This window comes from Semicossyphus pulcher, unplaced genomic scaffold, assembly GCF_022749685.1.
Source record: "Semicossyphus pulcher isolate SPU_LCO1_2020_fin unplaced genomic scaffold, fSemPul1.0.p SCAF_16, whole genome shotgun sequence".
Lineage (NCBI taxonomy): Eukaryota > Metazoa > Chordata > Actinopteri > Labriformes > Labridae > Semicossyphus > Semicossyphus pulcher.
In genome coordinates, this window is record NW_027211670.1 from 4,217,560 (window position 1) to 4,241,742 (window position 24,183).

At 40.1% G+C, this 24,183-nt stretch overlaps 1 protein-coding gene across 1 annotated transcript; it reads left to right on the plus strand.

Annotated features, from left to right (window-relative positions):
* The first annotated feature begins 6,262 nt into the window (after nt 1–6,262).
* On the plus strand, nt 6,263–23,329 carry LOC138593881 (cerebellar degeneration-related protein 2-like). Its single transcript, XM_069664964.1, has 6 exons — nt 6,263–6,649; nt 15,851–15,963; nt 17,014–17,162; nt 17,248–17,412; nt 17,526–17,733; nt 19,325–23,329. The coding sequence occupies exons 1-6, from the start codon at nt 6,571–6,573 to the stop codon at nt 20,090–20,092; spliced, it is 1,482 nt and encodes a 493-aa protein (XP_069521065.1). The 5' UTR covers nt 6,263–6,570; the 3' UTR covers nt 20,093–23,329.
* Nucleotides 23,330–24,183: the final 854 nt, after the last annotated feature.

Here is a 24,183-nt window from a genome sequence, read left to right on the forward strand (position 1 = left end):
GCACGTTTGGAAGTAATTTGACTCTTTCAGCAGATCAGCAGCTGTTTTTTCCTGCAACTGTTCCTCCTGCCGTGTGTGTTCACTTTCTTCCACTTTGACTGCTAACTCCTGTTCTCAGCAAGTTTGTGTACCTCCTCCTTCTCCTCCTCTTTCACCCTCCTTCTCTCCCCCTGCCTCTCCCCCCTCCAATCACTTCCCATATAGACGTGTTCACTGCTGCTTACGCTCGTCTCCCACTCCCCCTCACCCTCTGTCCTGTCTGTACATCTGAGTACCCATTCCCAGTTTTTTCCCCTCCTCTCTCACTCATGGTTGCTAAAGACCAGCTGTGCCAGGGCCTCTTTTTTGTCCTCAGTAACCGTGGAGACGAGACTCTCTAAAAGGAGCAGGGGGTGGTGTGTGTGCATGTGTGTGTGTGCATCCATCTGGTGTCCCGCCAGCTATTGCTCAAGACCATGATCATTAACATTTGCTGTTGATTCTGTCTTAATTCCACCACATGCACACATGAGAAGCTGCGCATTTTCCATAACGGAGGCATTACTGATAAATCTATTCGAAGCTGTGCAAGTTCCTCCTCCATCTACATCAGAGGTGGGGTCTCCTGAGCCACTGAAAGGGTCCCTCACAGAATGAGAGAAAGAACAATGAGCCTGTTCCTTTCTCTGTGTTGTTGTTTATTTTCTGGTATGAACCATGGCTGGTGTGTGCTTCGATGAAAGTCAAATGTGTGGGTGGTTACATCCATTACAGGATATTTGGAATTTCCAAACTACGCCTGTTCGTCTACAAAATGACCATTACTCATTTCCTAAAGCTTAACAGCACCGTAGGCAGAGTTCCTGTAATGGAAGTGTGTTAAAGTTAGAGCTGTTGAAAGGTGATTTAAAGCCTAGAGTAATTTGTCTTGGTTCCAAAAGCAGTGTTGGACCTGTTGGCAAACAATTGCCTATTATACAGAAGTACAGCAAAGCCATCTGGAGCCGTGTACCCGTGACTTGACGGATGTTTCGTTTTGAATATTCAGTCTAATTTGAGCAACTTCACTCACTCTAAGCATGACATTGACATATAATAACATTACAAAGTTGATACTGCTAATGTATCAGCAAACAGTTTTCTTTTAACACATTGAAGGGCATGGATTAACATAATTCATTTAACATTTATCATATTGTCTCATCTTTTTGCTTTGTTTTGGTTGACACCAACTTGTGGGGGAATATATATATCTTTATCTTTATTTGATCAACCATTTTCTCTCAGCAGTTTCTGACTTTGTTGGTGCTGTGCAGGAAGTACTCAGTGGGCTGAACACAGCTTACAAAGAAAACAAAAACAAAAACGCGACAGCACTGAGAGTGAACTAAAATGGTCACGTTGAAAAAACTGCTGAAAAACAGAGCGTGACCTAATTTTCATGATGCATCATGACATTTAGTTCATTACCTCCTTTCAGAAGATCTTGCATGCTTGTGGGCTACTCATCATTGCTGGTTGACATGTCAGCACATTCATCATTGGGTGAAAGATTTTTTTTTTACAACTGAAAAAGAGCCAAGAACAAAAACATCATCTGACATCCTTAAAGCCATGTGCTTTAGGGCACTGACAGTCGTCACTCATTAGCTTATCCTTGCTACATATTTACATCTAATCTTCATTCCATTCCTGTAGAAGAAAAGACTGATTTATTGGGGGGGAATCAATTGGCATTGATGGAAAGGGTCAGTGATGTATGAGTAAGTATGAGGCACAGTGTGCCACAAAAGGCTGATTTGCATTGACCCCTGTGTGATAGGATGAGGGGTGGTCTTGTGAAAGGAGACCAGTTGAGTCAGTCTCCATTCAGGCTTTGTTTTATGCAGACTCAGTGAGTAACATGACAACACTTTAACCCTGCGACCCCTGACAGTCAGCCCTCTGCACCGTCTAAACCTTTATCAGTAACCTTGTTGAATCTTTCATGTCTGCCATGATTCCTCTGTGTTCTGGGAGGAGCAACATGCACACCTGTGCTGGCTGGACTCAGTTATACACAGCTGAAGTTCATCTCCTCACAATCAGGACTCTTATAAATGGGGAGAGGGCTAATTGTTCTATTTGCTCTTCAACCAACCAGACATGTGTTCTCCTTTGCCTGTCAAGTGTGCCAAAAGTAAGTTATGGTCTAAAGACTATTAGTTTGATGATGCCATCTATTTTTTAAGCTCAATGTGACTTTATTTAGTGTTTAACTGATATACTGATATCTTGTATTTACATATGTTTAGAGCGTAAGTTAACCTGTCAGGCTAATTGTGTTAATTCATATGTTTTGTTAATATTGTTTAAACACAGACTTCACCACTTGACAAGTTATAGGTGGAGTGGCTCAGGTCAGAGGTTCGATCCCCAGCTCCCTCGGGCTACATGTCGAAGTGTCAAGAGGGCAAGACGCTGAACTCCAAATTGCTCCTGGTGGCACAGCCAATGGGTATGACTGTGATAACTGATTGACTGCCATCAATGTATGACTGTGTGTGTGAATGGGTGAATGTGATATGTAGTGTAAAAGTCACAAAGACTAGAAAAGCGCTATATAAGTACAGTCCATTTACCATAGGTGCAACTGTTAATAAAGTATTTTCTTTCTTAGGATCTCTTGTCTCACTGCCTCTAATTTGGATACCTCATGTCAATTGAATTTTCATAAGCGCCAGCTCCTCTAGGTTACACCTAAAATGAGCCTTATTGAGCATGTTAACTTAACTTTGAGCTTTATTTTTATCCAAAGTTGCACACTTGTAATATGTTCTATTTGATCTGACCCGGAGTGATTCATCATGACCTAATTTGTGTTGATCCCCTGGTTTTAGGGCCTAATTTTATAAGTAAAAGCAGAAAAAGATTGCATTTGTAACAAATGTGTAGTTTACCAGTGTGTTTAAAACATACTGTGTGTGTGTGTGTGTGTTTTTTGTGTATGTGTGTTATGTCTGATAGGGAGAGAGGAAAGGCCTGAGCTCTGAGAATTGTGCATGCGAGAGAAAGGGAGTGAACTAAAAGATTGTTGAGGGCATGTTTCTGCTTATAATCCCATTAAGAGTGGTCTGCAACAGCCCATATTCCTATACCATACTTCTGATTCCTGTGTTTGACACACTTAGTCTGAACCACAGCAGTGCTATTAGCTGCAAAAAGCCCATCCATTAACTCATGGGGCTGATAATATAAAAGGTATAATATACTAAATGGCTTTCAACTAAGACAAAGCTTCTCTGAATTCTAATCAGATGTCTGTTTTCAAATTACGTCTTTTTTAGACTCTAATTTAGTGTGACAGGAAGCCAATGTAACAATGCGTATTTGTTAAGGTCATTTACACAATGATTCTGAGGAATCAGATGGCACTTCCCAATTTTTATCAGCTTATGACGGAGTGTATTACACATCATCTTACATAAACAGTCAAATGGCACAATACATGAACAGATGTTGCAGGTCAGATCTTATCTCTGCTGCACCCTTATTCCAGTCATCGTCCCAACAGCTGGTAATGATAAAGCAACTATTTGCACGTGTCAAGTTATTCCAACACAATCCTCTGATGCACTGGTCTTGGCTTCATCTCAGTGTCTTATGGAGGCCATAGCTTGAGCAGTGCTCGATTTCAATACACAAGTTAACAGTTGGGTAAATAATTGATATATCTACAACCCCACCTCAAAGGTTAAATGTAGATTGATCTATAGTCACACATTTTGAAAAAGTTCATCATTTTGAACACAAAATCTCACTTTTTCTTTCTGTATTAATAGTCCAAATAACTTAGGTTTCCATCACAATTCTCTTAGTTAGTTTTAGGACTTAAAAAGATGTTCTTTGACTTAATATACTTTTGTGGTGTAAAATGCACTAATTGAATGTTTTTCCAAAGAGTGTGCTCAGGAGACATATAGCCAAGAAGTCCTCATAGTTATATTGTAATAAGTGTAATTCACAATTATTTGAATTTCAATGACTCCCAGATCAAATTATATGAGCATTAATCGTTCCCTCCAGTTCCTTATTCTAATATTTCTTATTAAATCACATGTACCCATACAGGGTGAGGCGTTGAGGCTTAAATGGATGGATTAAAGTTTTACTGTGAGTCTTATGTTATTGTGTTGTTTAAAAAAACGCAAGCATGCCCCCTAGTGGAGTATGATTTGTATAACACTGCTTGGAGCAGTGAGAGGCGATCTAATCATTATGAACCGGTTACCCAAAATAGAACTACATAGTTCAGTCAATTGCCACCAACTGCAGAAGACTCGCATTGCAAAGCAGGGTGAAGAAGGTTCTTGTTTAATTAAAGCGTAATATCTGTATTTAATTTATATGGCATTTTATTTACTAAATTCTTCGGCATTGTGCACAGGCTGTGGCATCAAAAACAGGGATGTAGTGAAAGCAGATTAGATATGATACGCATCCTGTTTTCTTATTGTTTGATCAAATCCTTCTACACTTATCATTGAATAATGCTTAATTTCTTTTGTCTAATAGACTGACTTGTTGTGATATGAAACAATGTTTCAGCAGTAGCACATTCACCCTTCAACACCCACACAAAGCCTTTCTACCCTATGCAGCATCACTGCGTCAAACAGATGTTGTAAATTATGCATTTTCTTTTTGCCATTGGGAGAAAAGGTCCTCAAACCTAACAATGCCCATGTGTGGAAATACTCTTACTTACTAGTAAGAGTTACTACTTAAAGAAATGCATTCAAAATTTTACTTGAATTAAAGTACAAAAGTCTCAGCATCACTATATATATAAAGTAACAAAAGAAAATGACATGCACAGCCATGACACATTTCAGAATAATATATATTATATTACAGTAACTGATACATCATTCAATGTTGAATATTGTGAAGGTGGAGCTCATTTTAACTACTTAATACAGCTTTAGCTTTAGTATTATTTTATAATTCATTTGTTGGCCAGAATTTGTGACAATAGTCTGAGATGCAAGTAACTAAATTTAGTTCAGTATTTGCCTTTGAAATGTGGTAAACTTACTACAGTTAAGTAAAAGTACCTTACAATTGTAGGCCAGTTACAGTACTTGAGTAATTGTATTTTATTACATTTAGCCACTGCTTTTTCAAAGAAAAGAAATACTTCGCAATCGCACATCTATTTCAAAGTAAGTAAACTCCTGCACACTGTCTAACTTGCACAAATGACATTTATTTATTTATTTATTTTGCCATCTAAATAGGAAGTGTCAACAAGCTTTCCACATCCACAACGAAAAACAGAAAACATGATAGATCATGTAACTTCATGTATAAATCAATAATACAATTTTTTTTTCCAATAATAATTTTCTAATTTGTCTATAATAAGTAGCCAAAATTTGTAATAAAACTAGATGATCACCATCTACACTGGAAAACATGTCGAATGAGTGTACACATACTGTATAACCACTGCTTTTTAACATAGACAGGGACACAAGTAAACGGCACTAGTTCTGACAAGATCCCCCACTGGCTTCCCACCCGTGAGCGCTTGTATTCGATTGTTTGAAGAGTTACTGTCAGGAGCTGAACTCAGATTTCTGGAAAAACTATGGGTGATGTGTTTCTACTTCATAACAATAGATAAAGGGGATGTAGCTGCTGTGAAGTCTACCATTTTTGAAAAGTGTCCTTTTAAAACCACAAGTGACCATTTTTGGACAAGAGTGAGGAGCTGAAAAGGAGTGAGGTGATCAGATCAGATTTATTTCTGTAAGCTGTGGAGTCCCTCACTGCTGGCTATAACTATTACTAAGTTATTTGCTTTTTCACAGGTGTTAATAATAACTTTAACAATGGTTCTGTTCTATTCCAGTGTCTGAAATAGCCATGACAGGCAGTCAGCATGCACACAACCAGTGTACTGTGTATATGCTAACAAGTCTAATGTGAAAAAGGCCTAAATAACTGAACTATTCACAGTTTTGCAGTTCTCCTGAATCTCTGGAATCCAAGTCAGATACATGAGAAAATGCGGAGTTTAAAAGCTGTTCGCAAATTACTTAATTTGTGCCTGACTGCCTGTACCAATGTACCTGTACAATAAATGAAAATAAATGAATGTTACCATGTTGGTTATAAATGTGAAAATGTAGAGGGCGCACTTGGCCCAAAGCTTGTTGTGTTGAAACAAAACTGTAATCTTGCCGCTTACGAGCAGCACTTGAAGGCATCGTGAGTGTGCTGCTGTAAACAGGGAGAAAGGAAGTGCTGCTATTGCAACATCGCTGCCACGTCTGTAGGCTCCTGTGCAGCAGCAGAGGAAGAAGCAGCGGATGGTCTGAGGACCGGGATGGGCCGGTGCTGGGCGGTGGTGGGGGGATGAGATGGAGAGAGGTGGGAGTGACAGAGGAAACACGTAGAGCCACAACACAACACTACCCGGCTGAGAGAAGCCTGTGCACAGCTCCAGCTTGAAGGAGCGGCTGCTGCCTTCTGGAGGATCCCGCCCGCTGGAGCTCTTTTGTTCACACAGTGGGGCTTGTTTCTGCGGTTTTCCGGGGGTCACCCATGCTAAGTTCAGGCAGAATGGAGGAATTCGTGACCGAAGAGGAAGAGCCATGGTATGACCAGCAGGACCTGGAGCAGGGTAAGATAAGACACCTCAGCATCATCACTAGCAGTTGCTGGCGCCGGCCGGTCAGCTGGCCTCCACCTAACAAAGGCTCTCTGTCGTGTAAAGAGACGGCAGAGATGTCATGTAGCTGCTTTCCCCTCATTTTCCATGTAATCAGTTGAACATTGAAGCAGCTTGTCAGGAGCAGACTGTGCTCCTTTGACAACAATACATTGAAAGCATGCCAAGCTGGGCCTTACATTACTGGAAATGGTCAGAATTAGACAGTGCGACCCTCACTAACAGTGTTTTAAAGCTGTGAGGAGGGCTGCAGTTTATGGATGATGAAATTACTAAAAAAGATTATAGATTCCTACAGCATGAAGTAGGCTGCTAGTTGATATATTGATTAGTCAATTAACTGAAAATTCATCCTTAAACATTTTGACCATTAATTATAATTTGTTGGCATTTAAAAAGCAAAATCCAGAACATGGAACACACGCTGTAAAGAGAGGGTTTGTATTTTTTTTATTTTATTTTACATGTAATTTGATGTACTGGAACTAGGGGGTGTTTTAATTATGGATTGTCTGTCAAATCCTTTGCCCATGAATTGATTACTCTTTAGGCCTGTAGAAAATTTAAAAAACTGTCAACCCCCCCCCCTAAATGGAAATGTACCATAATGTAAAGACAAGCCAAAAAAAGTCCTTGCACATGGAGGCTGTTACCATCAAATAGACAAACAAACCAAACCAAACATTCATGACAGAAAACATTTATCAATAATCAAAACTGCTGCAGGCTCATTTTCTGGTAATCGACTACTTAAGTAATCCTTGCACAACTCAAGTGCTCAACAAAGGAAAAACTTGGAAAAAAAACACAAGCCAGCAGGAGGGTTGGTTGTTTACTGTTTTTCTAATTAACCTTATTCAGAGTCAGCTCATTAACCTCTCTCTTTGTATTAAGGCCACCTGCTCCAGTCTGGTGACAGTGTCAGTGACTATCACTGCTATACAAGGGGAACCTACCTGATCTACATACATCTGGGACATTTAGGCCCTTAAATTTGAATAGATTTTAGTCTGCATAGAGATATTGGGAAGGACCAATTACTGAGCATGCAACAAACCTTTTAAATGTTTTGACAAAAATGCATTTCATCATGTGTTTTTAATAATTAATGGACATGGTGTCTGACAATTTTCATATAGATGATGGTGATCTTTTCATGTTGCAATTCAGAGGAACTAATAACAATCAGTCACATTAAGGAAACAACATTCTGTCACACTTTGTATCTTGTAATGGACTGAACATCTGCAAAGACATTCACCACATTAATATGCATTGTAGGCTCAGTGCGATATATATGAATTTTCAAATCTGATTATGAGTCTGGAATAACATAATGAATAAATATTTAACTTTTTAAAAATATTTCCAATCAACCAATCACAGCTCAGAGCATTGTAAACAATGGACAAACCATGTAATGAAACCATTTCCAAACACATTTTCATATCTGAAAACATAGGCCTATACACCAATCCTGATCTATCTGTGATAGGCACATATCGACTGATCACAGCACCCGACAATGATTTTGGTTAGACTCATTGCAGGGCCAAGGATCTTGTATCTCAGTAAAACAATGTCGGCATCACTCCATGCTGTTGCAGATATTCATGGCTCCTGAATACAGTTTTACATTTCTGAAAAACATGACTCATCACAAACAAAGAATTCTTTCTGCTTACTTTATTTTCTGCCTCACTATACCTCTCAATCACTTATCCTTGTGGCAAGTAATTACAATGGTACCTTGCCGGAAATGGAATGGTGCCGATGCAGTGATTTTGCTTGCCTGCAAACATGCATGCACAAACAGGAAGACATGCACCTAGAGTCATGACATAATGGACTATTTCCAGTCACTGATCAGTGGATCTGAGGATTAAAATGGTCTCTGTCTTTGGGGGTTTTGAGGAAGAAGAGTGAAAGAGGAATCAGCACAGACAAACATTTAAATGTCAAGATGGCTGGTGTGAGGATGGTCAGTGTCTTCATGTGTGGGTCCACACTGAGAGCTCTGCTTTTGATGGAGCAGAGAGGATGTCAGACCTCTCAGAGAAGAGCACAGCTTCAAAGTGCTGACTGCCCGAGCTCTTGTTTTGTTGTGCGACATTTCAGGATGCCACGAATCCTTCAGAGAGAGAGGGAGAGGGAGAGAGAGAGAGAGAAAGAGACACCACTGTCATTGTATTACAGCACCTTGTTGTCATGCAGGAATCACTGGCTGGCTGATCAGTCTGACCTCAGTGAAACATGGCTCCTTTGCAAGGTTTTACACCGAAAAGCCACACTTCTCTGAAAGATGGAAGGGAAACATGGAAGAAAGTTGAAATTTAACTTTAAATTAGGGGTGCAAACGAGTACTCGGGTAAACAAGTAAATAAATCATAATCGGTTACAAAAAATCAAATCGATAATCGTTTTGTAGTCCTTTATTTTTTCTACATTTTATCCCAGTAAGTTCGCTGTGTCATGTAGGCCTATAATTGTTATTTCAATAGCTATTGTGCTTGCCGCTTTCCGTGTTTTAAAATAATCCCCATGGCAACGTTGCCACGCACCACTGGGTAAGCAATGAAAAGGGAGACTGTTTCCGCATTAGGGATGCTAATTTAGAATTTAGTTTCTCACCGATGACCCCGTTAATGGTCATTAATCGTTAACTTATAAGAATTAATTATCATTTCTAGAAAAACAACAAGCTCTCCATCATGCTCGCTCATTCTGATGCGCGCTCTCTCTAATACACGCAGAAACAGACACACACTCGCACACGTAACTGACTACCTTTGGCACCGACAATCGTGACAACCAATAATTATACACTGTACAGTGTCCATTACGCACGCACTGGATAATACAGCCATGTGATCCAACAGCAACAATAAGTAAACAAACATTTACAGCCGACCTTTCTTTGATGGTCACCACACAGAACTTTAATAAACATAAGATCCTGTCCGATCTGGACGGCATGTCAGCAGTTTTAAATAATGAATGAGTAATGCGACTGTGCCTCATGCGTAAATGTTAATTTTCCAGGCCAGGCCTACTCCAGTCCTTATTATGTAGGAGAGACAGTTTGTCTACTGGTTTTGGCAACGAAACAGCAACATGTCGACGGGCTGTGGGGTTAGTTAACCGATGTTTAATATTGTTATTGTAGGTTATCAGTTAAACACTTAATTATTAACATCCCTACTCTGCATAGATTCCATTGCGCAACTTTTGTAGCCTGGGCCGCATGGGCAAAAACAAACAAACAAAAAAACTCCAAAGCGAGTACTTGAGTAATCGTTGGGAGTAAGCAATGGGACAAGTAATCGCTCTAAATAGTGTACCATAAAACAGGTACATGAGTCGTTGTTCAATTGAGTAAGCCCACTTTTAAGCAGCCTTGGTGGAATTTGTATTTTACAGTTTAATGCACATAGTGGTTTTTTTTTTTAAGTGTTTCCAATTATTTTCGGATTCAGTTTCTTTTTCCTCAGAATATTATAAGTCTTGAGAATTAAAGTCCAACAATGTATTTTTCAGTAGTTTCCCCAATAATTCACAAAGACTTGTGTTTGTGGAAAGAACCGCTGTATGTCACTGTTACTAATGTAAGAAAAACAGAGACACACATAGAATAATAATGTTTGATTTCAATCAAATATGTCAAAAAAGAGAGAAGGCAGTGGATTAAGCTGACCCTGGTTTAGGAGACATACTGTACGAACATATCAGTAGCAAGGGATCCTGTAAAATTACATGGCATGTTGCTTATTTGTAGCATTACAGCTGCTAATAAGAAGCATCTGGCATGAAGCAACTGACAACAGCCAGCCAGCCAGTTAGCTTAGCTTAGCATAAAGACTGGGAGCAGGGGAAGGCTGGCTCTATCTGAAAGCTAACAAAATGTGCTAAAGCTAACTGATAACATATTATATATAGTTTCCTTGTCAGGACTCGGGACACGGAGCTTGATAACGGGACCTTCCCGATCAAATCGGGACGTATGGTCATCCTTTTCATACTGTGTGTACCATAAAGACATCAGAGTGTTGTCCGTCTTCTTAAACTATTGGCAAGAAAGCCAGTAAGCTTTTTTCAAAATGGTGAACTTTTCCTTTATATCATTTTCAGATGAAGCTGTTCATTTCTGGGGAACGTTAGCAGATGTCAAACTTGGAAAGCAGAGTCCCCTTGTGGAATACCAGAAATGCAATGATGTAGTTACACATCACATTTCAACTCTTCAAGCAGTAAAACTTGAGGGATGCACACATTATTTGGATGTGTCTTTGTTTGGGCCTATTCTGTGTTAGCCAGAGTTGCCATTGGCCCAAGCCCAAGGAGTAAATATGCGGCCCTACCAGCTGAGACTAGATGCTTGTTTTCTCGACTCAAATCTAATGAGAGGCTTCTAGTGTTTAAATGCTCCTTTTATAGCTTAAAAAGTGTTTATGCCATCCAAGCATAAGGTTTTAAAAAGCAAAGGTCCAATTGCTTAATACTGCAGCATTATGTTTTTGACAGGGAAGCAGTCTGGTATAGCACTAAATAATTTATTTCTGGCTCCTGTATGTTCCTTGAACCTTTCCTGTGAAGAAGTCGGGGTTGCACCAAAGTAAAAGAAGAAGAGGAGACATCTTATTTTCCACATTCCAATAATTCCCTCGGGCTACATGCACCTACCAAAACAACACAGCCTGTGGAAGAGATCACCACATAGAATGTGGAGATGAATACGCCTACAAGTGCAGACATATCCATGTTTTGTTTAAAAAAAAACATCCTCAGTATCTGGTTGCATTGAAAGCTTTATAGAAACGTTCACCTAAAATGACCGTGGAGTTGATTGTGTGACAGTTGTAACCGAGTTCTTTGAACACACTCCCATCTGGTTGCAGCTGGTTTCTTGGAGCATGCAGGAAATGTATCCGTCATACATGATGTGATTACACCGGAGCTCCAGCCTCAGTGGTTTCATCCTGTTTGGGTAAAGCCTCAGGTCTGTCTGGAGCAAACAGACAGTTATCTGTGGGGAATATTGACTTGCTAAGTTGTCTTCTAGTGCACTGAGTTGTATTGATTGGATGTTTTCTCTTCTCCCACTCTCACTTCGTCTTCCTCCCTCAGTTTTCTTTTAGCTGTGGAGAGCTCACTTTCCTTCTGCTGCAGCCACAGAGAATCGAACACTTAACGTACAGCAGATACTGACGCAATGTTTAAAAGCTTGAATATGTTTTTTAGATGGGTTTTTTTTATATTGGCCCAAGGCTGGAGAGGATTTAAAGAGCTTGTCAGAGGTCTTTATTGCAGTGTATTAAATTTTAATCCAATCTATTTTTGGCAAATTTTGCAAATATCTCCTGGCAGTCTGTTAGCTGTCCGTCCTGTGTGTGCTGAAACAAATCAGGTGATAATAAAATTCCCAGGCGCTCTGCCTCTGTAGGCTACTCCCTCCCTACTCCCTAGTTTATTTATGAAAAGAATGATGTCCAAACTGACATTGAAATGACCATGGTGAAACTTCATGGTCTACAACACAAAGGGTTTGTGTAGATTGAAGACGATATGTAGGTGGTCTTTTTCTCCTCATTGATCAAGCAATTATAGTTTGCACTGCTAATGCTGAAACACACAAATCTATCTTTTCCTATTTCTTATGCAAACTCTTCAGTTGTGCATGAACCCATAAAAGTTTGACTACATTTCCTTCTGGATATAAGGATTATTAAGGTGTCTTACTGGGATGTTGATGTACCGGGGAAAAAAGTGGCTGCACAGAAGTCTCTTTTACAAAATGTTCTTTGGCATCAAGTGACAGACCTGACAATTGCAATTACACAGTTTGGCCACTATATCAAATTGTCTTCAAAGCCTATGGGATTTCTTCCCTTCTTTTAAAAGCATAGCACTTCAGTTTGATAGCATACTTTATATTATATTTTGTCATGCTTTCATCAAAGCCATGCCATTGCACTCAAATAGTTGTTCTGCTTTTGCTATAACTATATACTTTAACTAAATACATTTTATATTGCTATTTGCAGATTTCATGCACTCCATCTTTGGCCCTTCTCCTTATGGGATGCTATAAAAGAAAAGCAAACATGCCCACAAGGAGGCAGAAATCATTCATAGGTCAATGCTACATATGGTATTCTATCGGTTGAGCTACTTTGACACGGCTGTTGCACAAAACATAAAAGAACAAAGGAGAAATCTGAGAGCAGTTTCAAATGCACAGAAACAGTCTGAGTGTGAAGTAAAGCAGCTGAAGCAGGAGCGCAGGAAATCTGTGCAAGTAATCTTTGTGCAAACATGGAGTGTGAGCACTTGCAAAGAAAATCTAAGGGTAAACAAAATACCAACAACTGTGCTAGCAAGCAGTCAACCAGCAGACGAGTTCCTTAAAGATTACGTTGGAATCATGTTGATGACCAGCTGATAAATGCTAACAGTCATATCCTGAGAAAGAAATCTGTCTCTTTAGCAGTAAAATGCTATGTTTTACCGCAAGCTGCTAACTGGTCCTCGTTTGGTGGCAAAAAAGACATCAGAGACAATGCTATTTATCATGTCATTATGGCCTTTGTCGTAATTAAATAAAAGGCTGATGGCTGCTAATGCTCGTCATGAAAGATTTTAATTCCATGCTTTATGTTGAAGACTACATTCTCACAGGGCCTTAAATCTTGCTAGCAGAGAATTACAGCTAATTGGTTGGAGTCCTCTCAGTCCAGCATTGAAGAATCCTGTGGTACCTGAGCTGCTGATGCCAGAGCCCCACAGGAATTCATTAAGCTATCAGCAAAGAGGGAAGTATGTGTATTAGTCCATCTGTAGCTGTTGGCAACAGCATGCTTAGCTGCTTAGCTAGCTACTCATTAGTCTAATTGAGGGAGGTGAGGACTGCCAGGTAGAAGAGGAGCATGGTTTAAGAACATGCAGTGACTTAAATACAGCGCCTGATTGATACTTAACTTTTCTAAAATTATACCAATATTAAGAATTTAAAGAATATAAAGATGTTATTAAAATATATTGGCCAATACTCACTTTTATGTTTCGTTCATTTTATATTTACAGATATCAATGTATCTATTACAAGCTGTAAATCTTGACATACCAGCTTTAAATTTGATTTGGTCAAAGTTTCAATGTCATGCAGTTGCCTTTTTGATTATTCACACGTCCAGCAGGAATGAGGGACCATTAGCATCCCTGTGCAGGCATGTTTCTGAGCACCAGGTTAACACAAGTCAAATATTCTCTCTGCTACAGCCTCCCCAACTCCTGAACTTAATATCTTTCTTTCACCTTTTTGCTAATAGGTTTCAGCTTCTTGGTAATAGAGTACGGTTTCAAATTTTTTTTCCGCTGAAAGCAGCTGCCTGCTGGCACTGAGAACAGTGCTATGGGAGTAGTGAGAGTGAACCAAAACAGTAAAGTTGCAGCTTTTGCAACCAAAACAATAAGCGCACAATAAGGCGCTAAGATGCTCCATGATGCTCAGGAGAACTGCAGAGTTTGGTGAATTGTAAGTGTATTACACAAAGTCATTCAATCCATTGGTAACTTTTGAATCACTCAATTAGGACTGCACGGTGGTGCAGTGGTTATCGCTGTCGCCAAGTTCGAACCCAAGTTCACTGTGGAGTTTGCATGTTCTCCCCGTGTACTCCGGCTTCCTCCTACATGGTTGTTATGTTAATTGGGTTCTCCAAATTGCCTGTAGGTATGAGTGTGAAAGGTTGTCTGTGTGGCTGGTGATCAGTCCAGGGTGCACAATCACAGCTGGGATTGTCTCCAGCCCCCCGCGACCTGAACAGGATAAGCAGTATAGATAATGGATGGATGAATTACTGAATGAATACATATAAAAGCAAACTGCTGTGTTATGGTTGGAGCAAACTTAGCAACATGCTAATGTTGACAATACCGGCAACTTTCAGGACCAGATCATATTTATTAATAAGAGAAGAAGAGAAGTAACCAAACCAAGGCGTAGTTTTGGTAGTTTAGTTGATGAATGAATCAACAATAGTTTATAATATAAGATGATGATATGATAGCACTAAATCAGACAATGATTCTCTTGGTAGACGTAAGGTGCATTTTGAAAATGACAATTTTCTTAGTGTGAGCATCCTCAGTTAATATACAGTATGTGAGCTCCTGGTTGAATGCATGCAGTCTGTATTTGCTCCATCAGCTGCACTGATACATAGCACTTAGGGATAATGTAGTGATGAAGGTCAGGAGTTGGCATCCTTCCTAGTGAGCAATATTCAGTATTAAAGAGAGAGCCAGGGCTGAATGAAAGATGACTTCCTGGGCTGTTCAGTTTAGTCCTCTGCTTTCTCTCTGAGAGGTCGCAGAGCAAGTCTTGCTGACTCAGACCCCGCAATGTAGGCCGTCAATACGGATGAGTCAGAGCACAGTCAGAATAAAGTATGATGACAGTGACTCATCTTAATTTGGACATGCATTAGCAGGCCTGAGCACAAATAAAAACACCAGAGTGTAGCGCAATAACAAAAATTCACTGTCAGCAAGCCACTATTGTTTAACACATTGATATGCATATATTTCCCAGTCAAACTCTCCTGCTTTTCAGTCTATTTCTTTCCCAGCCCCAGTGTGAAGGTGTCTCTGAATAGACTTGGCACCAATCTCTGACCTTCATATTCAGTCAGTAGAGAGCAGAGGACCTGCAGGGAGACATGCTGCAGGGGAAAGTACTGTCTCTCTGTGCTCATGCTCACCTCCCTCTATAACTGAACTGGCCCAGAGCAGACTGCAACGACATGATGGCCCCTTTGTTCTATTTAAGGCAAGGTTATAACAGTGTGTGACACAATATGATCAAAGGGCTCCATTAATCGTGACAGCTGGTTATCTAAAATGTACGGCTGCAGTCTGTCTTCTTCTTTTAGATTAAATTACCCCTTCTTGTCCTCTCAATCCTTCCTCCCCAATTTTCCCTCGACCACCATTTCCCTTTTAGTCATATTAATATTCCTGCCCTTTGTCTTCGTCCAGTCCCACTTCTCTCAGCCTTCTTTTCCCCCCTATTCTCAAATTTTGTTCATCTACATCCTCCTTTCTACACTTTGACTTATTTATTCATCTCTTTTTCAATTTCTGTCCAACTTTCAGACCTCCACTTGGCTGCAGAGTTGGGGAAGACTCTGCTGGAGAGGAACAAGGAGCTGGAGGACTCCCTGCAGCAGATGTACATCACTAATGAAGAGCAAGTGCAAGAGATTGAGGTATGAATAATGGTAACTTGAAAAAGCTGTCAAGCTAACTAATTTCACCCTTGCTGACCTAAAACATAAACTAAATTAATGAATTAAATTTTGGCCAGTAATAAAAAGGACAGTTGAGAATATCCCTTCATTTATACGTTTTACTAGGTTTTGGCCAAAGGTTGGTCCCAATAGAGGAATTGCAATTTAAAAAATAGCATTACACCGATTCCACTGGACTCTACATTTAGACAGAACTAAAATCTAGCTAGAAAATTACAAATGTTACGACAATTTAAATATGACATTTATTCAACACACACTGGGATGCTTGGTTGTATCGAGCATGAAGTGCTAGCTGTTCCACTGAGGCATTGTGTTGACTCAGTGGAACTGTGAATGTTAGCAGTATCCTCCACTCTTTAGTCACCATCTGTACAAATTCAGGTTAAAGCTTTTTTTGAATGTAACCCTTCTTTCTTGACACTTATCCCTAAATGTGTCAGGGGAAATATGTGTTGTACTCTCTGGCTAGCTTGCTAACATTCCCAGATAAGGTTAGCTTGTCATTAGATAGAACTGGGAGCATCAAATGTTTAACGTCCCTCTACGTACAATAAGGGTGAAGAACAATCATCTCAGACTTGCTCTTTTACTTGTTCACTTGTTTTCACCTAAAGAAGTCAACGGTGAGCTTTCCCACCATTTCCATCTTTCCAACCTAGCCGCCCCGCTGTAACTGTAGTTAAAAAAAAAACATAAAAGCACATTTCACAAACAATCCCACATGCTGAGGCAGGTAGGGGTCAACTTGTAATAAATGGTTAAAACCCCTGCTTAGAAATGAATAAATAAACAGATATATGTGACTATAAAGCATTATGTTAGCTGACATTAAATGGTCAACAAACCCTTATAAATAATCTGTAAATGAATGACATTAATGACACCAGAATAGTGCAAAAAGAAAGTAAAATCCTTTTGTCTTTGTTAATGATCCAAAATGATACATATTTCTGAGATTGTTGCTCCGTTCATACAGACAAGCATGTGTATGTGTTTGTCCCACAGTACCTGTCAAAGCAGCTGGAGGTTCTTCGGGACATGAACGAGCAACACGCCAAAGTGTACGAGCAGCTGGACGGGACTGCCAGAGAGCTGGAACGGACCAACCACACTCTGGTGATGGACAGCAAGGCCTCGCAGCAGAAGATAGAGAGGTTAGTGTGACTAGAGGTTTCTTTTTCTCTATTCCTTCTTGTTTCTCTTTTATGCCAGAAATGTTTACCCTTCTTCTTGGACCAGGCTAACAGGGACCATTGAGACTTTGCAGAACCAGGTGGAGTCTCTCTCAGGGCAGGTGGAGCAGCTTCGCTCCATGGAGCAGCTTCGAGTCAGGAGGGAGAAGAGGGAGCGGCGCAAGACCATCCACTCCTTCCCTTGTCTGAGGGAGCTTTGCACAGCACCAAGGTACCTGTCATTTTTACCACTCATCATTCAGCCTAGTCAACTTAGTTAGTATTCTAGTAGGTTTAAATATACGGATTACAGCTGAGATTTATATTTGTGTGTCATGTTTTCAGTTATGAAGATGAGTTTGTAGTGGGAAGGGCTGAGAGTTTTTCTGTGGATGTAAAACCTCAGCCGTTTGAAGAGGAGAACCAGCACTTGAGGGAGGCGGTGTCGGCTCTGCGAGCTGCTGTTCGGACTGAAAGGGGGCGTAGAGAGGGTGTGGAGAGGGAGTGCAACCTCCTAATTGCAGAGTTCTCCCGCCTGCAGACACGAGTCCAGGTAGGTGCACAGTGGGACACTTCATCACAACCCAAACAAGCGGGTTCACATGTGGAAATAACTGTTTTCATTTACATTTTAGGAGCCAAGGGCAGAACAAGCAGTTAAAATGTGTCACCATGGGCTCTAGAAGCATGAATGAACAATTCTATAGATTTATCAGTCAATGAACAAGGCAAAGTCTTGTTACCTGCAGTTACTCCTGACGTACCATACAGATTTAAGTTTACTTAGTAGAAGTGATTTCAAAGAAAGGAGCGGTGAATGTGCACAGTGTCAGGAGTGACTGACATTACTGAAAGTATCCCTGCAGAAAGTTTTTCTCTACTTTAAAACAAGAAACAGCCTTACATTGCTGTCTTTTATGCCACCACGCTCCAGTGAAAATTATTATTTTATTCTACAGCTGCCTCAACAAGATTGGTTTTTTGCATGACTTTTGTGCTTTAAATGGTTACGTTAGATCCAATGACTATACGTAGATGGACGACGCATCTCCATCTGCTCTCATTGTATGAAATTGATGCCAAAATACCCCCGTGACGGGCGCTACTATCTTGCGATGGTCATTTGGAGCCACAGTTGCACAGTAGAGATCGGTAGGTGAAGCCACCATAGCCACTTCTGCTAACCAAAACACACACTTAACTTCCCGAAAAAACAGCAAGGATCCCGCACACCAGCATAGTTAACATCAGAACAGCTTCTTTGTGTTGGTCTGAAGCAAACATTCACAGATATGTAAACATCAATGACTGTAGTGATTGTTTAAGTTTCGTCTCCTCTTGCCAATCGTCCTCTACTCTGCTAATCTGGAACAGATCGGCTGCAGGAGCCGTATTTGTCAACAGATCTGTCAATCATCATTTTGACAGCATCAAATAAAAAATAAAAAATAAACTTGTCAGAAAAATGAACACTTGGACATAGATCAGCATGATAATAACTAGCTATAATGACAGAAACCATGTTTGAAAAAAAAAAAGTTTTTTGAGTGTATTTTGATTTTATAGTTTATAGTTTTATGACCTATACTGCAGCCAGTCAGCAGAGGGTGAAATGTTTTTGCTTCACTTTTAGGGAGCTGTCATGTCATCCATCTTTTTATACAGTCAGTGGTTGGACCCAATACAAAAAAAAAATCTATCAAGGTGGCACCAGACAAGTATTCAGTGCTCACTGCTCATTGTTCTAAGAGATAAAATTTTTGCATCGAGTCTTGCTGAGAGGTTTTAGAATCTTATTCCTCACAAAAAAGGGCTGTGACCATAGGGATCCTCCTTAAAGTATGAGTCAGACATCTGGAATACTAATGAACTTCACTCTGACAAAAAAAAACCATTTGTAGTGGTTGTACTTTGATGGCCATGTATGTCCCAAGGAGATGTTGCAGCCATGATAACCTGTGTGCAGCTGACCACTAAAGCAACTTACTGGAGCAATTCCAAACTTTTCTGTACCTATTAGTCATTAAAAACCTGAAAATATGAATAAATTGGGTTTAAAAACACTAAATTATCCTTTAACGCTGGGACAAAAACAAAGGAACCTGTAGATTTCGTTGTAAAATTGTGTTTGTCTTTGCTCACAGGATGCTGAGAGCTGCCAGGGGAGGGTGCGAGAGCTGGAGGTGGAGCTACAGGAGTTACAACAACTGCGTCGGGCCAGGACTTTCCTGCTGGGCAGCGAAGATGACGGTGTCACTCTTACCCAGACTGTCCTCAACAGCACCCCAGAGACTGACACCTTCCTGGAGGTGGAGGAAGGGGAGACCGGAGGAGGTGTTAGGGAGGAGACTGAGGGTGGAGGAGGTGTGGGAGGACAGACTCTCCCTGAGTCCAGCCCTGTGAGGAAAAGCTGCAGCGACACAGCACTCAATGCCATCGTGGCCCGTGATGCGTCCGGCCGCAGGAGAGGCAGCTATGCTCTGCACGCCAACAGCGTGAGAAAGAGGGGGATGTCCATCCTCAGGGAGGTGGACGAGCAGTACCACGCCTTGCTGGAGAAATATGAGGAGTTGTTAGGAAAGTGTAGGCGCCACGAGGAGAGCCTGTGTCACGCTGGTGTCCAGACTTCCAGACCAGTCTCCCGAGATCCATCCATGAAAGACTGTGCCATGGGCCCCACCCCTGCGCCTCCCCCTACCCCCACCCAGTCGCCCTCCACCCCTGAGGCCATTGAGAGCATTAGCAAGCAGGTGGAGGCAGTAGATAAGCGACTGGGACAGAACACTCCAGAGTACAAGGCCCTTTTTAAAGAAATCTTCTCTCGTATCCAGAAGACCAAGATGGACATCAAAGCTACCAAAGCTGCTAAGGCTAGCAAGTCTGGCAAATCTGGCAAATCTAGTAAACAGTAATGGTATACTGGTTTGCTCATGAGGGGACAGGTATGTGCTATTATAGTTGGAAGTGCTGGCGATTCCGAACAGGGGGTTCCTGTTGAGGGTGCTATTTAAAAAAAACGCTAAACTTAAAGTCGTAATCTCAAAGATTTTCAGTTTATTTAAATGTCTGTAAAGTTGAGTGGAGCTAACACAACAGACTCTCTCTTTAACTCATTTGTGATCGAAACAGTGTACTTTTTCCAGTCTCTGTTAGCGTTGTGAGTCTCCTTATACATCCATGGAGTAAACACGGTTACAAAGACTGAAAAACAACTGATTGACGATACACAGGTGACACTGATTAGGTCTTTGTGAGGTGAACACACCTGCAATTACCTCTCATCAGTATACGTGCCACAAAAAAGCAAAACTGAGATCTTTGAAAATGTAACTTCAAATGATATATTTGAAATTAATTTTACTTGAGGTTATATCATAGCGCAAAGCTTGCAGAATTAAGACGTATACGAAGTGAATTAATTTGTGGAGAGCTACATCACCTCCCTTCTATCTATTATTCAGTGTCCCTACTAAATACACAAATACAGTATAATATACTGGCTTCACTGCCTAACTACTTTAGGCATATACCACAGTGACACAAGAATAGCGAAATGCCTCTCAAGTGCACTAAATGTTAGCTTCACAAAAAAGAGAAAAACACTATAAAGTTGCACCTCTGATGAAAACATGAGTGAAAAACTAAATCTAATATTAACATGAACTGTATCTGTTAAGGTTATTATAATGGACTCTACTAATGTGTATAATTGCAGTAAGATAGAAAGGGATCCTCTCAGGCCACAGTGCTGTCTGCCTCAAGAGAGCACTTGAGGTGCTAATCCTTATACTCACATGTATGCCACTATACAAATGAAAACATTTTTAAACAAGCCTGTACTCCGAATGACATCACTACTCTCTTGCACCGTTCTCTGTGTGTGACCTTACTACTGCTTTTTGTAAGGTTTGCAGTACCTCACCCTTTAATCTAGAGGTTATGAGGTAAAGCTTTCTTCTTGACAGTTTGATAAAAAGGTTGATTACACTCTCATGTCTGTGTTGTAAATATGAAGCCAGCAGCCAGTTATCCTTGTTTAGCTAAGGAGTTTAAACAAGGACAAAGCCTAGCCACGTTGTGGTTTTAAACACTCATGTGCCAGACTATTTCTTGGCCAGTGGCTAAACAACAAGTCATTTTACGATTTTTCTTTTTTAAACCAATTAAACAACAAATATTTAATGCATTAATCACCTATCTTTAGAGGCAGAATTTGTTAGCATTGTACCAAGCAACGCTTGCTATTGCGCCATATTTTGAGTTGGAAGTTAGCTAACCAACTGCTGGTTATAGCTTCATGTTTAGCAATCAGGCATGAATTTGTTATCAATACTGACATGTACGGTAACTTCCTGCAGGAAAGCAAATGAGCATATTCTTAAAGTGTTAGCCTATGTTGAAGCAGTATTGATAACTCAAACACTTGCTTTTATTCATTGTGTGGGAAAGCTCGTAAAAATGGATGCTAACTGTAAAACTTGGGGAAATCAATCCAGACTGGAAACTTTCTTTACATTTCTAAATTCTCCCTCCGCTGTGTTAAAGTCACTTTAGCTTCATTATGAGTACTGTGTTTCTTTAACTGGACTAAATCAGCCCATTGGGGGCAACAGTACAATTGCTAAGTGAGATACAGCAAGCACTATTAATTTATTGTAGTGAGTTATATCCACAGTATAGGCTTTTGCAAGGATAGTGAAATGTGTTTTGAATGTGCGGAGTGATGGTGCCACTTAATGCTTAAAAAAGCTGCTGTCTTGCAAAAGACAATCTCTGGAGATTGTTCTATTCACTATTTCCTGGGCATTATGAAAACTCATCATACAGAATATAAACATCCCGAGGTTGAGGTGTCTAATAAGGTTTTACAACAGATACAGTACAGGCATTTTTTTGGGGTTGTTGGGGAAACAGTTTTGTTTCTACGTGTAATAGATCAGGCAATGAAAAATATATAAAAAAATGAAAGTGTGGTAAAACAGGCCGTTGGGTGGAGACAGCATCAACATCATAAACACACAGGGATTTGAATCCTTTTTAAGGAAATAGTTAAGTAGTAAATCTGATATCACAATGGTGAATAAAATATTCTTAGGAGCTTTTTTATACTAGTGTTGAAACTATTTTCCTTTACTAATAGCTAGATAGACACATTGTATAATAGAACTGTAACCAGTCTTAGGCTGCAAACCAGGTCTTTGTCTAACACCTAGCAGTCTTACCAAACTATAAACTAACCTGCAAACAAGTTGCACCTATTTTTCACAACATGCAATACCTATGCCTTTTTCTGGGTAACTTACTAAGTACTAACCTTTGTTCTAATGAATGTTATTACAGCTACTTTCCTTCAGCAAAGTTGAAGTCATAGCCAAGCTTGAAACCTCACACGTTTTGCAGCCGACACCTGAGTTTGAAGCTTATAGACGTTAAAGAGCTTAGGATGGATGTTTGGCTGCAACCTTGTGCTGAAATCAGAGAGAATTCTGTTAAAGGTTAAAGTTATGAAAAATCAGTTGGACAACTGATGTTTGAAGTGTATTTGAGGTCGATACTCATGTCTATTACATTGATTCAAGCATGTGGAGGGAGGAATATGTGTTAGCATAGACAAAACAATGCCAAACCAGAGCCTGCTATCATTGTGAAAGGCTCGTGAGGTTTCTGTACTGTAATGTCTTACCTATTGCACTTAAAATGTTGACGCCTCATCTTTTGCATATTTAGGATAGCTCATATAAAATTGTACCTGTGTATTTATTTGTTTGTGAATGTTTCATTTTTTTACATTTTCAGTGCCTATATGTGAATGTCACTAACAAATTGTCAGAATAAACCTATTTAATTTGCTTTACTTTATAATCCAGTTTAAATGTGTGTATTATTAGTTAATAAGATATCAGCATTTAAGTTCATATCATTCCTGAACTAAGACCCTGTTAATAAAGCATTGATACAATGCAGACTGTGTTTTTGTATTTACTGTATTTATAATCACACTGGCTGGGGAAATGAAAGAAATGTAATACCAATGTTCAGGACATGTGACTCCTTTTAGTGGCAGTGTTGTTTGCCATGCAGTGTACAGGGAAAGACCACTGATGACCAAGATGTGTTACCGGGTCATTACTGGGCATTAGGGGGTTGGGTTGGGTTAAGTTTATGAGGTTGGATTAGGCTATTGATTTGCTGTATGGTAGCATTTTTCAACAAGGTTGCATAAATTGTCAGAACACTGGCTGTTGTAAGTTGTCATTCATTTCTGATGTCTCAGATTTTGGTTGGAGATGGTTAGGGTCTCAAACAGCTGAAACGGGAGCTGTTTGCCCAACACATGTGCCTTCTTCACTGTGTATGTGAGTGAGAGGCAAACCTGTGTTTGACATTCCAAAATCAGACTCCCCTGACCACTGTACCAAATAATGGCATCTGGATAGAGAGCAGAATAAAAAAAGGTTTTGGATCTTCCACTTGTCCAGGCAAGTTTAAATGATCAGACACACAAATAAGCGCTTTTGTTGAAGAGGCGTAAGGACACAGGTAGAGAGAGGGATAAAAACAAGAATCAAACCACAGTTGCCCCCAAATGGCATGCACTGTTAGAATTAAGCTATGTTTAAAACTAAAGGGCAGCAAATATTCGCCTTGGGGAATTCATGATTTCAACCTGTCCAGGGTGTAGCCAGCCTCCCATCAAATGGGACTGGCTCTACCCCCCTTGAAGTTTAACATGATAAACAGTGTAGATTATGTTTGGATGGAATTAATTCAGGTCTGACAAAGAGAGACATTGAAATAACTAATGCAATTAGATCAACCATTTCAAATGTATGCAATCATAGGACATAATGAGAATATAAATTCTCATACGCAGCATCAAGGGAATTTCTTGCTCAAGTTGGAAAAACACAAATGTTTGCCGAGCCTGTGTTCGAATGGAGTTTCGAACGGAGAAACACGATTAAAAAAAACGCAATTGACGTCTTAAGGCCCTTAATTATGT